General features: G+C 38.1%; 1 protein-coding gene across 6 annotated transcripts in view; it reads right to left on the bottom strand.

Moving 5' to 3' along the window:
- Positions 1–18,329, bottom strand: part of HMG20A (high mobility group 20A) — a 66,914-nt gene that overhangs the window by 11,150 nt on the left and 37,435 nt on the right. For all 6 annotated transcript variants that reach the window (XR_010659092.1, XR_010659093.1, XM_065906017.1 and 3 more), the window contains exons 2-6: positions 16,146–16,238; positions 10,079–10,226; positions 7,364–7,576; positions 4,212–4,344; positions 3,084–3,115 (exon numbers count right to left, since the gene is read on the bottom strand). Coding sequence is in view for 4 of the 6 variants with exons in the window: in XM_065906017.1 (XP_065762089.1) it covers positions 3,084–3,115; positions 4,212–4,344; positions 7,364–7,576; positions 10,079–10,226; positions 16,146–16,234 (615 nt within the window). In the remaining 2 variants the exon portion in view is untranslated. The remainder of the gene's footprint in view (positions 1–3,083; positions 3,116–4,211; positions 4,345–7,363; positions 7,577–10,078; positions 10,227–16,145; positions 16,239–18,329) is intronic.

The following is an 18,329-nucleotide window of genomic DNA, read 5'->3' as shown; positions in this document are numbered from 1 at the left end:
CACTGTTTATTCCATATAGTTTGGCGGGCACTGCCAAGAGACCTTAATAAGCCTGGGCTACAGACGCCTGGGTTTCAGTCACAATTCTGCCTCTAACCAATTCAGTAAGTGATTCTGGGACATTCTCTCCTATCTTAGGCAAGTCATTTTCCTCACTGGCAAAATGAGGGGGTCAGGTGAGAGGATTTCTGAGGTCTTAGTAATTTTGATGTGAGCTCGAAAACTGTTTTATGGCATTTGCCATTTTATTCCTAACAGGATAAGAAAAAGGAAATAAGCATGTATTTAGAAATGTGATGTTTTAGGCACGTTACAAGATACTTGCTCTTTTATTAAACTTCCTCATAACTCAGTTCAGGCCACTTTATCCAAAGATATATATGTATATATATGTAATGCCCCCACAAAACCCAAGTCATCTTTAAGGTCTGATTCAGTTGCTCCTTTCCATGGGGCTTCTGTGGCTTTTTTTTTCCCCCCACTCATAGTGCTTTCTTATTTTTCTTAACTCTTATTATACTAAGAAGTTATGTGTGGCTGTGTTTAAAAACTGTCAAACCAGTTTTTCAAATTGCAACTGTTTTGAAGTTAACAGTTTAGTAGGATGTTATTCAATGAAAAACAAAACAAAACAAAACAAACCTGATAAAGTGAATGACATTAATTAAGTCAACAACCTTACTAAGAGAGCTTTATCCTGACCTGGGCATACACCAGACAGGTTTATAAAGCCTAGTGTATACATATTTGAGAAACTACTGCTGGCTTTCCACCTACTCCCTCCTCTTCTTTGGTTTTACATGTGTCTAATCCTGAAACAGGAAAATCACAAAGAGACTTATTCCTTTTCATATGCTGCAGAAAGTCCTATCATACTAAAATAACATATTTTATTAAAATGCTTAATTTCTCAAATCAGCAGCAGCAGCTTCTGTGACTGACTAAGTCTACTAAATCTTTTCTTATTACAACTATTAACTTTATTAGAGGCAAAAAATGCCACATATGGTTTGGCCAGCAAAATCCATATTGATGAAAGGAGTCAGTCAGTCATTGACTAGAAAATGTGAGATCTAAGATTTTACTGTCCATACTCTCTTTTGTAACTATTAAGGATACAGAAGCTATAAAGGATGCTTAATAGGGAAAAAAGAAGTTTAGAAAATTTATGATATTGGTGGGCAATGAGTAATTATACAAGTATCTGGCAGTATAGAAAACTTACAACACAATTCAATTATGCTTTAAAGCATATAGTGTACATACAGTTTCTCAAGCAAAAAAAATTCATCCTAATTGGAACACAGAGAAGTCATATATAACTACATTTATATAGGATTTATATGAAAAATAAAATGTTCATATTTACCATGCTTCTCACTTTATAATTCATGGATGGTGATAAATCTACTTGAATTGTGAATCTAAAAGTTTTCTCTACATTTCGAAGGTAACTAATACCAAATTAGGTATGAGAACTACAACTCCACAATAAATAAGTTATTATTTTGAAGAAGTGATTTCCTTGATTTAGTGAAAAACCAAGTGCATGCAAAAGAGTGCATCAGAAAATTCTTTTTGTGTAAGTTTCCACTGTTATTTCAACAAATGGGTTTTGTATAAAAACAAATGAGTATTTGTGGAAGAACTCCTCCATACAAGAGCATAATGCTAGATGGTATGTGGATGGGTACAGAATGGAAAATAGACCACACATGCCTTCACAGAGATTATAATCCAAAAGTGTTAATGACAGAAGCATTTGAGTAACTCTGGCACCTTAGCCAGACCAGCTAAATGCATAAAAGACATATAGAGAGCCGTGAGGTTTAAGGGAAGTTGGAGGAAACAGGAAAAGCTTGAAGGAGAAAATGGAACTTGAAATAGGGTTTGATGGATGACTAGAATTTGGAGGCAAAATTGGATGATACTAGAGGGTGATAAAAAAAAAGAGTGAGGGAAAGAAAGTATGCTCATGAAAGGAAGAATATGAGCACAGGCATGAGGCAGGAAAGGACAGGGCACTTAGAGGACAGTCGGTATTTTTTAAGTACGTAAGATATACATGGACAGTTTGGGAGTTTGGAATGGACATGTACATACTGCTATATTTAAAACAGATAACCAACAAGGAACTACTATATGGCAGTGAGTGGCAGCCTGGAGGGGAGGGGCGTCTGGGGGAGAAGGACACTTGTGTATGTAGGGCTGAATCTCCTTCGCTGTTCACCTAAAACCATCACAACACTGTTATTTAGCTACGCCCCAATACAAAATAAAAAGCTTGACAAGAGAGACATATAGGAGTTAGGTTATTTGGAAAGGGAAATTGGCACTTAATTACAGAAAACCCTGGTTGCTGAGTTTGAATGTGATTTGGTAAGCAATGAGGAGTCACTGAACATTTTCATGCACGAAAATACCACACATTTTATTTTTGTACAATCATATATTAACCATAGGCTAAATATATATTTAAAGCTCTCTATGCAACACAGCCAACACACTTAGGTCTCAATCCTATATGGGAACACAGATCAAAATCCTATTGCTGAAACTGAATCAAATGGGGGGGGGGGGTGAAGACCAGTAAACAAACATGTGCCAGGGAAGAAAGAAGGCACAGAAATCAAGATATTGTCACTTGTGCTCTGCAGATGCTGTAAGCTGAATAGTGCATTTTAACTAAATGCTGGATTTCCTAAATAACAGCTTTCTGAGAGTTAGACTATAGTATCTGGTGATGATAAACTATGGTCAAGTTATAGCTTTTAGTTGGTCCCCATTTCTATACATCACTCCAGATTCCAGCCATCTTCAGCATTTAAAGCCAGTAAAATTCTTGGACCACAAGAAAGGACTAGAGTTAGGGGCTTTAGTTTAAGAACAGACTCATGACATAAGTGTCTGCCATATGCTAGGAATCCTTAAGCTAAAGGCAACTAATTCAATCCTAATTACAGGACAGAAAATGCTCTGCCATTCATTAAAAAACAGTCCAATAGCATTTCCAACAGCATCATCATTATATACGTATATCACATGTACACACATACACACAATGGAGACAGAAAGTTAATTACCTCATGATCATGAGTGGCCTGTCGGGCTGCATCTAAAAATATGAAAGAACAAGAATATTAAGCTGAAAAACAAAACAAAATTAAAAAAAAAATTAAGGAAATGACTGTGCCAAAATACAGAAACTGCTGGTATATGTGGGTTCTCAAAACATCATATTTTCTCTAATAGCTTTATTAATCAGTCAACAAGAGTTAAAGGGAACCCCGTCTTATAGGTTATGCAATTTGACGGAAGAGAAACAGCAGACACAGTCCTCACCTTTAAGGAGAACAGGGTGGGAGAGTGGACAGGAAACACATGCGAAAGGCTGTTTGCACAACATTACAGTTTAGCAGGCAAGATGCCCAAATGTGGAGAAGACGCAATAGCTAAGGAATGACAGGCTGTTATGAGTGGGGCTTCTTTCTTTGGCAGTGTTCCCTGAAAAAGGGGAACTTTAGCAATACTTTAACAGTGTGATGAACAATTTTACAGAAAACAAAAGATCCATGAAGACCAGGATCTTCTGTATCTTGTTTACCTTTGCATTCTTTATGGCTAGGTGAGATCCTGATATGTAATAGGACGTGTTCAACACATTTTTTGAATACATGCAAATAAGAATGAGTGAATTAAAAAGATTTACCACTGGAAGCTGGGAGAAAGGATCACATGAAAGGTTTAGAGGTGTTAGTGAAAGTGTTAGTTGCTCAGTCGTGTCCGACTCTTTGCAACCCCATAGACTATAGTCTGCCAGGCTCCTCTGTCCATGGGATTCTGTAGGCAAGAATACTGGAGTGGGTTGCCATTCCCTTCTCCAGGGGACTTTCCCAACCCAGGGATCAAATCCGAGTCTTCTGCATTGCAGAGAAATGCCTACAGTGGAAATAGAAGCACCAGCACAGGCAACTAAAAGGGGTCTTGGAGTACAAGTCAAACTGTTGATCCTGGATATGGAAACCCAATTGAAATTTCTAAACAAGAGTAGTGTGATTTTAATAAATGTTGAAGAAGATGCTTTAAGTGAATCTAGTATAATAGAGAAATGATAGAAACATATCTTTTATCTTTATTGCTCTAATAGCAGGCTTTATGACACTCCATCATGCAAAACAAACTACAAATATATTTGATTCTGGTTCTGATACCTTGCCTATGAGATTTGCCTTTCTGACGATCCTGGGTTTTCCTGCTGAAAACCTTGTAGGCCTCAGTCTTCTGATACTGCTCCAGTTCCTTCATGTAACGCTCCTTATCTCTGTCTGCCTCATCAAGGTATCGCTAGGAAAGAAATATGGAATTATTTTCAAGAAATAGATCTAACTGAGGTACAATACCAAAGAACTCTTTGAAGAAAACAAAAGATAATTAGAACATGGAAAGAAAAGTAAAAGTGGAATAAACTTTTGAGCACTACAAAAAAAAAATCATGTGAAAAAAATCTCTCTCAATTATAAAAGAAAAAGGCAATTTTGACTTTTTAGACTATTGCCTTTTTTAACTTACTGAAGACAAGTTCTATTGAGGTCATTCTCATAAAAAATTCACAAGAAGATTATGGTTCTTCCTCTAATCCTATAGATAGAAGTATACATGGCCACTAGAGTCCTCAACACACCACATAGGCACACTTAAATCTTCCCAGGGGAGAGGATGGAATATTACTCTGTTTCTTTATCCCCAACCCATTCTGAGGGGATGATCTCATACATCAATTCGCCTTTTAAGAGCCAGGAGAGAGGAGACACAACATAAAAAAGAATGACCTCATCCTATGGACCTAAAATGGACTACTATGAGAGAGCCTGTATCTATATGCCTTGTGCCATTAATTATTTAAACAAAGTTCATTGATCTACTAGGATAATTTTGTTTAATGCCTTGTACTTTTCATTCATCAATTAGGTTTAAGAAATAGAGTAGAAAAACACTGCTTCTAAATGAACACAAACTAGAGTCAGAAATTATGTTAATGGCCTTGTCCCACACAAAAGCCAGATATAGAGGACACCCTGGCCAAATCTGGGGCAATTTAAGTATCAAATTTACTTAGTAATAATTTATAAACCATTGGGAAAAAGAGAGATTCATATGCCTATATCAATAGTAAATAAATAAACAAATACATAAATGGAGAGAGGAAGAGGGCTCTTGCTTAGAATGCCAAGGGCCAACCAGCACATGTGAAGTGAGTGCTAAAGTTGGAAAATCATCATTTTGCAATCATCATGGTAAAGATTAGATCAAGGAGAAGTTATTAATGACTGCTAAATCTAGGGAAAATTCTGAAATGGAATAGACTATTTGCATGTTCTTAAAATGTCTCTGCACAGACTGCTTCTTAATTATAAGAGAAAGTGAAAAACTTTACTGAGTGAGCAAAATTAACATTACCAACAAGAAATAAATGACATTGTGTGCCTGCATATGTGATACTGTGAGAAGGGCCAACACCATCTATGCAGTTTTCTGACCAAGAATGCATGACCTCAATCTAATCATGAGGAAACATCAGACAAATATAAAATGAGGAATGTTCTGTTAAGAGTAAACAAAAGGAGGGGGAGGAAGAGAGAGAGATGGTATTCTTTTCAATGTCATAAGAGACAAAGAAAGGTGTGGAAATATCCTGGATTAAAGGAATCTAGAGATTTGACTGCTAAACACAGAACCTGAACCCTGTGCTGGAATCTGAACTGGAGGGGGAAATGTTACAGAGGAATGACGTTAGGTCAACTGACAGAACTGGAATATAGATGGTAAGTTAGATAGAAGTATTGTGTTCATATAAAATTATGAGGTTGCTAACTGTGGTTAAGTGAGAGAATGTGTCTAAGGAAATTCACACTGAAATATTTAAGGGTAAGGGGCCATGATGTATGTAACTTATATGAAAAAATTCAGAAAAAAATTGTGTGTGTTTGTGTGTGTGATTGAGTGTGAGAGACAGAGAGAAAGAAAGAGTTACATACCCAATCTTGCCCAGGAGAGTATTTTCAAATAAATATTTTCAAATAAAAATTTGAGAACAAATACTTGTCCTAACTAGTTATCACTCCATTATCTGAAAAACTTTAAACAATGAGCATGTATTAATTCTGAAATAAAAAAATTAAAAAAGAGAAAAGAGTAATTACTATGTACAGCTCATGATCTCTGTCTAGCCCTTTATACATTAGAGCTGAAACAATGGATGATGTACACTGTTTTCTATTAGCTTGCTACCACAAACACAGAGCTTCAAGTTGCAACTCAATCTGATCTCTTTGAAATTTTTTTGAATTCAGTTAATTCCCAAGAGTGTTTTTCAATTTGGTTTAATTTGTTTGGAATCCTTTTTAAGGCGTGTAGGACATAAAAAGAATTACAGATATACTTCAGATGCTGAGAATGCTGGGAACTTTTAACCCCAAACCACTTCAACATCATTACCATCACATTACTTTTGTGCGATTTCAGTCAGTTTGTGGCTATCTTGTCCTTGCTGCTAAGTTGCTTCAGTCGTGTCCGACTCTGTGGAACCCCATAGACGGCAGCCCACCAGGCTCCCCCATCCCTGGGATTCTCCAGGCAAGAACACTGGAGTGGGTTGCTATTTCCTTCTCCATTGCATGCAAATGAAAAGTGAAAGTGAAGTCACTCAGTCGTGTCCGACTCTTAGCGACCCCATGGACTACAGCCTACCAGGCTCCTCTGTCCATGGGATTTTCCAGGCAAGAGTACTGGAGTGAGGTGCCATTGCCTTCTCCCTTCCTCTCAAATCTCTCTAATGGATTTGTTTCAGTTTGGCAATAGGGTTAATTTCTGTCTTGGAGGGAAGAGAATTCCAATAGTTCTTGCTTTATTTTCCATGGTAGGATAAATTTACCAGGACTCCAGTTTAAAAAGTTTATTAAAACAGTTAAATCTTTTTCTTAAAATTCTTATGTGAACAGCAGAATTTTATCAAAATTCTCATTTAACTCATGACTTTTCATTTAATTCAGCAGGATAAATCATATTGATAGATTTCTTAATATTGAACTATTTTTTACATAAGTCTTATATGAACTCAGCGTATAAAGCAAATAAAAGTGGAGCTGCTTTGGTTGAGGTTGCTCACATGCCTACAGCAGACCCTGGAAGAGCATAAAAACTACTGTGCTAAATAAAAGGACTAGGAAGGACCCTGCTATTCTGGTCTCCTAGGTATCATGACAAAAGTGAAGAATCGAGAGTCCATTCTCTTTGCTTTTCTGACAAAAATTATTTTTGAGACAGAATCAACACCAAGCAAAGGATCAGGAATAGGAACAATTACCTGTTTTTCCTCCGGAGGAAGTTTACTCCATTCATTGCCTAACATCCTTGTAATTTCTGGAAATGGGACTTCTGGTCTCTTTGCTCGAAGCTGCTCTCGACGCTCGTTCATGAACCGAACATATCCTGTAAGAGGGGATTTGGGTGCATTGCTGTCTCGAAGAGGTTTCTTTCTCTTTCTTCCTTTGGACCAACCTCCTCGTTTACTTCTTTGCTGCAAAACAAGTCAAAATTAAAAAACCCCAAATCAAATTACAACAACAAAAATTTTCCCAGTAAAGCAACAATGAACACTGACAAACAAAACAGGATTAAGAAGTGCATTTTCTCACCATTAAGTCCCCGCATAGTCAAAGCTCTCCAAATCTGTTATAGGAACAAAAGACTGCAATGCAGTCTGTAGGAAGGGACTCCAGATGGTTCACCTACAGACCTTTTTATGTACCACGCTACACACTGTTTCACTAAGGGGCCATTTTAGCGCTAATCCCAACAGATAAGAATAAGGAGTACCGGGGTTTTCCTGGTGACTCAGTAGCTAAGAATTTGCCTTGCAACGCAGGGGACACCAGTGTGATCTCTGGTCTGGGAAGATCAGCCCATGTGCCACAGCTACTGAGCCTGTGTTCTGGAATTTATGAGCTGCAACTACTGAGACCATGTGCTGCAACTACTGAAGCCTGTGTACCCCGAGCCTGTGCTTGCAACAAGAGAAGCCACTGAAATAAAAGCCCATGAGCTGCAACTAGAGAGTAGTCCCTGCTCTCTGTCAACTAGAGAAAGGCCTGAGCATAGCAGTGAAGACCCAGAACAGCCAACAGAAAAAAAGTGAATATTAAAAAAACAAAACAAAACAAAAGGGTAAGGTACCCCTACCACAATTACATAAATAAGCTCTGGCCTTCATATGCACTTAACAAAGCCTGACTCCTGCCAGGGGAATATTCTAGATGAGAAAGGCAGCACATACACAGCACTGTGCCAGGGCAGCCAACATTGCTACAGTAGATCAGAACAAGATGCTATCACGTGCACTTCTGACAACAAAAGAAGAGAGAAGCTGTAACACTGGTATTAAAATCATTATTAGGGTTTTTCTCACTAATATCATTCAAAGATCAGTTTATTTCCCACAGCAGGTAGCACTATAGAATTTAAAATTAATATATAAGACTTAGAAAAATTTAGCAACTATAATATATCCAGAATGAAGACTAGTTCTTTGGCTTGATTTATTTCTTAAGATGTTTATTTTATAAATCCGAGGTTTTATATGTTATTAAAAAATAAAATTACTGCTCCCCACCCCCCCCCACAAAGTTTAAGTACCACTAATGTTTACCACAGCTTTCTTCTTTGTCCTTTTAAACAAGATACAAGCAACTTCTGCTTCATAATTTTACAAATACATATAGCCTATCAGTTAATAAAGGTTTATGGATATAAGCATTTTTATTTCAGAGGAGAGAAAGATAATCAAAATGAGATGAAAATATCTAAATATCAATTATCATACTGTACTCCTTCAAATATATATACAATGGTATAATAATTTAGCACTGGGCAAATGATATATTTGGTGACAGTTTTTGTTGTTGTTGTTTTTGTTTTGTAACCCTAGTAACATTTAACATTAAAGCCACTAAGGATTTGAGATGTTTAAGAAGCTTTAAGCATTCATCATGAGGCTTCTCAGGTGGTGCAGTGGTAAAGAATCTGCCTGCCAACCTGCAGGAGATACAAAAGACCCAGGTTCAATCCATGGGTCAGGAAAATTCCCTGGGGTAGGAAATGGCGACCCACTCCAGTATTCTTGCTTGAAAAATCCCATGGACAGAGGAGTCTGGGGCGCTGCAGTCCATGGGGCTGCAAAGAGTTGGACATGACTAAGTGACTGAGTATACAACACACACAAGCATTCATCATAATCTTTAAGAATGCCAATGTAGAAAGAATCAGCTTTTTCAAAATGAGAATAAAGACAAAAATCAATGGTGGTACTCTTCTATGGCTTAAAAAAAAGTACCTTGAAACACAGACAATGTAATCAGTCATGACTGCCCTTGTGTGAATTAGAAAAAGATGCCTTCTATGGGCGGAGAAGGCAATGGCACCCCATTCCAGTACTCTTGCCTGGAAAATCCCATGGACAGAGGAGCCTGGTAGGCTGCAGTCCATGGGGTTGCGAAGAGTCGGACACAACTGAGCAACTTCACTTTCACTTTTCATTTTCATGCAATGGAGAAGGAAATGGCAACCCACTCCAGTGTTCTTGACTGGAGAATCCCAGGGACGGCAGAGCCTGGTGGGCTGCCATCTCTGGGGTCGCACAGAGTCGGACACGACTCAAGTGACTTAGCAGCAGCAGCAGCCTTCTATGGGAGAGAGAATGACCTGGCAAATCGTGTGGACCCTTTGGGCATATATGCTGCAGGTGAGCATTATGTGGTCTTGAGTAAGTGCATGTAGACTCCTCATTAAATACTTATTTAATTTAATCATTCAACTCATTCAGTAAGCATTTGAGCATCTAATCTGATGCAGGTATAAATTTTCTTGGCAGGGGATAAAGAAGAGTCTACTTGTCTCTATATCATTAAAAACATTAATATGGTTCTATGTAAAAGAAGAAATATAAAACAGAATATTCTGCAGAATGGAAGGCCAGAGGATGAACACCTCAATCAACTCCCTTAGAGGAGATGCTTCAGCTCACCTCATCTTCATGCCTCTGTTCATTGCCTTCTGCTGTATTTGAAGATTCATTCTGAAGCAGCTGACCTTGGGAGAGATCCTCTACAAATTCTGGATTATTGGTGGATGATGTGGCTCCACTACTATATGGAGCCTCTGGGTGGGTTAACCTGCAGAATGATCGGCAGAGTGGAGAAGTTTAGTATCAGCAGCATCAAAACCTCCTACTTATCAAGGTTCAAGACACATTTCACTGCCAGGAAAATCATATGCCAGCCCTTGAATTAATTCCCCACCTCATTCTGTATAAATGTAAATAAACCATATCTCCATAGCAGTTATAGAACACTTTTTAAAAGGTTTCAGTGTTTGATTAGACTAGCTCAGTTCCAAGAAGAAGTCTCCTACTAAAAACAACTATAATCTTTCTCCCGCAGATTACTTCTCTCCTCAATGGAGACTTTACATGTTAACTCTGAGCATGCAGCTGACTTTTATGTGATACTTTTCATGTACCTCCAATGTGATAAAAGGAAAATACTATTAATGGAAAAGAATAGGAATGGGAGTTGTAGAGGCAGTTTGCCCCCCTAACACAAAAGAGAGAGTTCTTTAAGGGCACAAGAAATTTCTCTTACAGTACATTCCACAGACTATTCCTTCTGTAGGATTATAGTATTTGTTGACAATGAGATCATCTAAGAACAATATTATCAAGTTCAGAAATTCAGGTATAAACATTAATAAGTCACAGATACACACTTTCTGTTCCTACCATTCTGTTCCAGATGAGTCAGCAAACCTCATCTTTCTGAAAAGTGGATTCAAGGTACAGGTGATGGTTAGATCTCAGATGGAGTTACACCCTAACTAAACATTTAGATAAAGGAATGGAAATAAAGGTAACACCATGTGCTAGGGAGTTTGGGGTTTGGGGCAGGTAGTGGGGAAGGTGGAGGAAGATGTATAAGAGAGCAATATTCAGTCATTATTGTGGAAGAATGTATATTTTATAGGGTTACAGAAAATACTTACAAGTAGTGAAACAGAGGTCTATAAAATGTGCCACAAAGGTACAGTAGAGGGGATGAGGACTTTTATATATATGGAGAGAATGTTAAGAAAGATTTTACAGAGGAGGACTTAAAAGATGAATAGGCATTCATTAGGTAAACAATGGATTGTAAACATGTAAATGTTGACTATAGCCCACCAAGCTCCTCTGTCCATGGAATCCTCCAGGCAAGAATACTGGAATGGGTAGCCATTTCCTTCTCCAGGGGATCTTCCTGACCCAGGAATCTAACCTGGGTCCCTGCATTGCAGGCGAATGCTTTACCATTTGAATTACCAGAAAAGCCCTAGGTAAACAATATTATTACAGGTAAAAAGAACAGGGTATAATAGGAGAAAGGGAAACTTTTCAGGAGGCTATTGCAAAAGACTAAGTGAGAGACCAGGGCAAGTGGGAGAACAGGGGAGAAAAAGCTAAGGGATAATTAAGAGGCAAAATGATAGAATGAATATAAATAGTGAGGGAAAAAGAAGAGTCAAAGGTAATTCTGAGGTTTCTAGATTGAGTGATAATGTACTATTAACCAAGGTAACAACTGGAGAGTGTGTGTGTACACATGTGTGTAAGACACATTAAGACGGATAAGTTAAGACAGATCAGAAAATGATAAGCTTGAAACATAATTCCTGGCATAATTAAGTGGAACTGTCCTGTAGACAACTGGACACATATCCTGAGAGAACAGAAGTGAAGAAAAGGCAGGAGACGTTTCAGGAGGCATCAGTTCATGGAAATATTGGGAAATGTTAGGTGTTTCTCCAGAAAGATAGTGAGAAGAAAAGCCACGATAGAACCCTGTTGGAACAATATTTTAAGATCAAGTGTTACACGAGCTGAGAAAGACTAAGGAAGGCATGAAGAGATCTAAGAGACAAGAGAGAAAACTGTTACAGAGGCCAAGGTGAGAAGACTTTTGAGAAGGGGTTTTACACAAGCAAAAAGTTGCAGATGTCACATAAGATAGGCTAAAAAGTATCAGCTAAATTTGAAGATTTGAAGGAGTTCAACTGTACTCCTGTACTTGAAGGGAGTCCAGTTTTAGTGGAGTTATGGGAATAAAAACCAGATTACAGTGGGCTGAGAGATGAATGAAAGCAGATACAAACTCTCCTGGAGAGGAAAGAAATTTTACTTTTCTGATCCTTTCCAGAGAAAATAGAAGATTTAAAGGATCCTACATTTTTGAGGTTCTTTGAAAAATGGTAAATAAGAGAAGCTATTAACTCAATGCTAATCATGTTCTCTGAAAAAGAGCTGCCATCAGAGATTCAGTTTGATCTTGGCAGCTTTGTTTTCCAAATATTTCAATCATTTTGGATATCGTACGATGTCTTTTTCTTTCACTGTCATTCTTCATTTTAACTGTGCCATCAGATTTTAAGTTACTAACTCTTGTACATTCTTATTTTAGTAAAATATGAAAACTACGTTTGGGAACAAGTACCCATTCCGTGAGTGCTTTGACTGAAATGAACAGGAATCAGAGGTAGTGGTCAAAAGTGTCAAATGCTTAGAGATGACAAACTGAATACAGACTGGGGAAAAAAAAAGGCTCTTTAGTTCCAATGAATGAACTGTCCAAGCTCTTAGCTAAAGCCAACAACCCTTCCATTTGTGCCCTGGATCCCATACCCACTGGCCTACTCAAAACCAGGTTTTCAGCAATTCTGCCCTCTCTGGCATCACCAATTCTTTCCTCTTTACTAGATCAGCCTAATCAGCAAACAAATACAGTATTATTAGTCTTATCTGGAAAAAAAAAAAAAAACTTTCTTGATTCCACTTCATTTTTCTCCTTCTTTTATGGAACTGTTTATAGAGAAGCCTCCTGACCCAGGGGTGATAACGTTCCAAGATCCCCAGTGGATGAGCAGATAAAACTGAACCCTGTTTTCTGTTCATGTCTTCCACCCACAAATTCAATGCCTTTCTTAACTAAGCACTTATCATGCACTGTGGCCACAACTCTTGCAGTTTGATACTTGATAGCAAAAATGGCACAAATTTCTTTTTCCTTCTTCACAATTTCACAGAAGATTCATTCTTAACACAGATCTCAGTAACCCCAGCATATTTTTATTATTTTTTTTCTTTCCTTATTAAGTCAAGAACTCTCACCTTTTCACTTAAAGAAAGCACGTTACAGCTTCTCTTTGGCATATCTGAATTGACAGCACCACTACTTTTGCTCTTTGGAGTCATTATTAAGTAAAATAAATGTTACTTGAACACAAGCACTGAGATACTGTGACAATCTGATAGCAGAGGCAACCACCAAGTGACTGAACAGGTGGGATACACCAGACAAAGTGATGATTCACGTCCCAGGCAGGTGGGACAGTGTGAGATTTTACCATACTATTCAGAATAGTGGGCACTTTAAAACTTATGAACTGTTTATTTCTAAAATTTTCCATTTAGTATTTTCCAACTATGGCTGATCGTGGCAGGTAACAGAACCCATGGAAAGTGAAACCATGGATGAGAGGATGAGGGGCACTTACTGACTTTTAGTTGTTTGTATTGGGAAGAACTGTTTATAGTTATTGACTTTAATTTGTCTCCCTTCATTCTATCTTAAACCCAACCCAAAGGAGATAAATGTTTACAACTCTTGTCAAGATCACCAATGACCTCCATGCTAAATCCATTGTCATTTCTCAGACCTCATCTTACCTGATCTTCCAGAAGTATTTGACACAGTTCATCTCTTCCTTTTCCTTGAAGTACATTTTTTACCTGCTTCCCAGGACCCTGCACATCCCTGGTTTTTCTGATACCTTTTTAGGTACCCCCCTTGAGTCTTCTTTGCTGACTCTTCCTCTTCTCCCTGACTTGTAAATGCTGGAATATCCCCAAGTTCAAGTGTCAGGTCTCTTCTCTTATCTCCCTACACAGTGCTCATTCATCTGATGATCTCAACCAGTTTCACGGCCTTAAGTGTCAGCTGTAATATGCTCATCAATTCCCAAGTTTCTTTTTTCAATCTAGATAGCCTGTAACTTTAGAGCTCTGTGTCAAGCTGCCTATCTGACATCTCTGCTTGGATATCTAATAAGCATGTCAATTTTAAAATCTCCAAAACCAATCTAACATTCCCTCCTCCACTTGCTCAGTGTGTGCCATCTAATGTAATGGCTATTCCATCCCTCCAGGTTGCTTAAGCCAAAATTTTGGAGCTTGTCTTTGACTGCTTTTTTCTCCTTTCTCACATCTCATCTGGTCTTTCAGGCAAATCCTGTTTGGCTTATCTTCAAAATATATCTAGAATTCTATACTTTTCACCACTCCCCATTCCTATAATCCTTGAAACACACTCTAATGAAGTTTTTTTCCCTACTACTCTGCCAAAAATACTGTTGTCACTAGTGAAGTCCTTTGAGTCATCTCTCAAATTATTTTAGAACCCAAACTGGTCTCCTGCTTCAGTCCCTGCTCCCTTCACTCTTTTCTCTATATATCAGCCACAGGGATACTATTTAAAAATGTCAGATCACATCATTTTGTGCAAAACCTCCTCACACTTTTGCACTTCACTCAGAGGGACAGTTAAAGTGATTACTCTGACCCATAGGGTCCTATAGGATCTAGTCCCTTGCTACTCAAAGTACCGGCCTCACACCAGTGGCACTGGTATCATCTGGGAACTTAATAGGATGTAGAATCTCTGGTCTTAACTCAGACTTTCTGACTCAGCATTTGCATTTTAATAAGATGTCTAGGCAATTCATAAGTGCATTAAAATTTGAGAAACACAATGATGAAGCCTATACCCTCCCCCTGGTATACTCTGCTCTAGTCATACTGGCCTCTCAGCTGTTTCTGAAAGGAAGAAACACTCCTAGCTCAAGGCTTTCCCACTCACTACTTCCCTCTGCCTAGAATAATCTTTGCCCATAATGTAGGTAGTTACTTTACTTTCTTCAGGTTTTTATTCGAGTCACTTGTAAAGCCTTTCTGGCCCATCTTATCTAAAACAGCACCCCAAGCCCTTCCTGTTCCCCTTCCCGACTTTATTTTTTAATCCATAGTTCTTATCAATGTATTATGCAACTTACTTCTTTATACTTTCTATTGTCTGACTTCCCCATAGAATAGAGGTTAGAATTTTTGTAATTTTTGTATGTTTTGGTTATTCTGCTTAGTATTTAGCAGCTAGAATGGTGCCTGGCACACACAGCAGACACTCAGAACATTTTTACTGTACAAACTGGATTCAGCAAGTAGGCAGCTTTTAGCAAAATCTTGGAGAACAGTTTCATCTGAATAGAGTCAGATGGCAGATATTAATGAGTAAAGAATGTCAGGGAAGGAAACAGAATTATAAAGAGTAGTCTATTTTTAAAGAGCTATAAAGGATATTAAAATAATTCATCTTAGGGATTAGCTAGCACTTCAATCTATTAGTGAATACATTTCTTCCTTGGCAAATAATATCTAAGTAGAAAAGATAAACATTCAAGTGGAACAGAGATTGTCAATGGAAGAGGGACTATTGCTATTAGCCCTTTTCTATATTTCTTCACATATGTGCCCAAAAATACCAAAGAAAGGAGTTGGGGTGTTGGGGGTGGTACGTGCTGGGAGAAAGAGAAGTAAGCTAGAGCTCCTAGGCATCCTGAATAAAGAACCATAACTAAAAATCTGATCTTAAAAAAATCTGATGTTTGGGGAAAAAATTATTTTAATATTTGTGGCAATTCAGACAGAAAATGAATTTGCTTTTCGCAGCTAGCCCTGTGGCAGGTATTTCCTTAATGGTGATCATGTAGCCAGGAGTCCTGTTCCCTAGATCCCACAGTACTGCCGTTCCAATTCACAGGAACCAGCACTGCAAACAACGGCTGAATGCAGATATCAAAGCAGTTTACAACAGCTCCCATTCTCTTGGCAAAGCATAACAAACGTACCTTCTATTTTTATGATATAAGACGACCTCTTTAGCACCTTATACGTTATCAAAATCTGTTTTGAAGCCTAGGCAGAGGCCCAGTGTCCCAAAGCAGCTGCTTACCCAGTTGAAGCCAGATCATTACTCTCCTTGGAGCCATCTTCATCTGCAAAAAGGGGAGGCAGAGTGGAACTAGTCATCAAGGTTTCCATCTCTCTGGAAGGAAGAGAGAAAAAAAAAAAAAATGGCTTAATTATTTCCAGTTCAAGTTGCACATATTTAAGAGCCAGCCTTCCTTAACATTTATCACATCAGCAGCAGAAGAGAAACTGACCTAAATATTTTCATGACTTGGACACATCAATTTAAACTTTATGGTTAATAGGCTTTTAACCCTAGTCTTACCAACTGACCAGGGTAAAATCAGATTTTAAAAATCGGGACACAGTTTGGAAAATTCCTTTTGTTCATTCAGCATATCTTCAAAACTATTCTGTATTTGCTGTAAAAATTGTTAAGCAGAGTAGACTCAGAAGCACTGCAACCCTGAGCAAGCTATTCAACCTCTTTGAGATACAATTTCACCATCTTAGACACAGACCAAATTGCTGACTTAACCCACAGGGTTATTGTGAAGGATTAAACTGAAAGTGCTTCATAAATAGAGAAAGGCTAAGATGGTAAGTGCTTTGAGTATTATTATACAAAGAAAGGTATTGTTATTACAACATTATGAGTTCTCAGTCCCAGATGAATCATCCTTAGATTAAATGGTGACAAACTGAGCCTTCCAAAAGGAAATAATGCAAAGGAAGTGGAGGATGGAAGGCATACTGATGTGGTTCAAAATTAAAGAAACCACACTTCCAGGTCAGAAATATGCTCCACATCACCATGATGACCAGCAGTGGAAATACCATGCACCTGGGCACAGGAAATAACTAAGCTTAACTGAAGAAAGCAAATAAATCACAAGAATTTGAGGTTATCGGACTGAAAGGATAAAAGGACAAAATGACAAAGAGAGTAATTTCATTTAGCATATTGCTACAAAGAAAGATTTTTCCCTTTCAAGGCTTAACACCAAGGGCTTCACCCCACAGAGCTGAAAGCAGAAGCCTCCCATTCACCGTGAAAGTGATATTCAAACAAAACATTCAACAGTGACCCCAAACAGCCATTTAAGAAAAAAAAGTGCCTTAATCAACTGGGAGAATGAGAAGCCGCTTATGAAAACTCACTCAGGAGCTCTCTCAGCAGTTCTGTCAGGTGCTGCTCCTAAGGGGACCTAGTGAAACAGCAATTATAAGGAAAGCACAGAGCCCAGGCAGAGCGAAGATTCACCCCACTGAGGTGGCAACATGAGGAAAATGCTGATGACACCGATGCCATATTCTGAAGTTCAATATAGTAATTTACTTCCAAAATGATAACACTGATGATTTCTTTCTTATTCTTATTTTCTTGTTTTCATTTCTTTGTTACTTAGCAGACCAAATTCCACAAATAGCTTAATGTGAAAAAATGCATCTCTGTATATTCACCACTCATTATAGTGTGGGTAGAGCATGGAAGGCAGAGAGGAACTTCCCACTCAACCACAGAGTAAGGAGTTTGTTCCATGTACAGGGATCTTGCTAATGTGTTTCAATTCCTTCAGGAGAAGGGGGCTTACAAGGGGCTCTAACAAATAGTGCACAGTTCCATTCATTCTAGGATAATCTTGACACAAGTGCGCTTATGTTTTAATTCACATTATGCACAGACTAGATGAGAACCCAGGCTTTAAGGGCTGCTAACGTCACCTTATACCAATATTCATTTTACCAAAAGAAAATTAATCAATTAGATGCCATGCAGCCTAATTATAAACCACAAACATTCAAATAACCAGATATATATCCACAAACCTCAAAAGAACTCACTTAACTGACTTCTTTCTAAAAGTCTCCTTAGAAGTAAAGAACTTCTCAAGAGCCTCAATATTTAGCATCCGAAGCTCTTGACACCCCATCTAAACCTAAGAAGAAGATATGTTATCTGGTGGGGGACAAATGAATTATCTTTTTTTTTTTTAATGTGGATCATTTCTAAAGTCATTATTGAATTAGTTACACTACTGCTTCTGTTTTATGTTTTGGTTTGGTTTTTCAGTCGTGAGGCATTTGGGATCCTAGTCTGACCAGGGGTCAAACCCACATCCCCTGCATTCTTAATCACCAGACCGCCAGGGAAGTCCCTGAGGTGTCTTTTCATTGACTATGCCAATGTGATCCTCTTAGAATGTTTCCCAGATATCTTCGGTCA

Source organism: Muntiacus reevesi, chromosome 15, assembly GCF_963930625.1.
Source record: "Muntiacus reevesi chromosome 15, mMunRee1.1, whole genome shotgun sequence".
NCBI lineage: Eukaryota > Metazoa > Chordata > Mammalia > Artiodactyla > Cervidae > Muntiacus > Muntiacus reevesi.
Note: the sequence above shows the minus strand (reverse complement) of the source record. Positions and strands in the feature narration are given on the sequence as shown.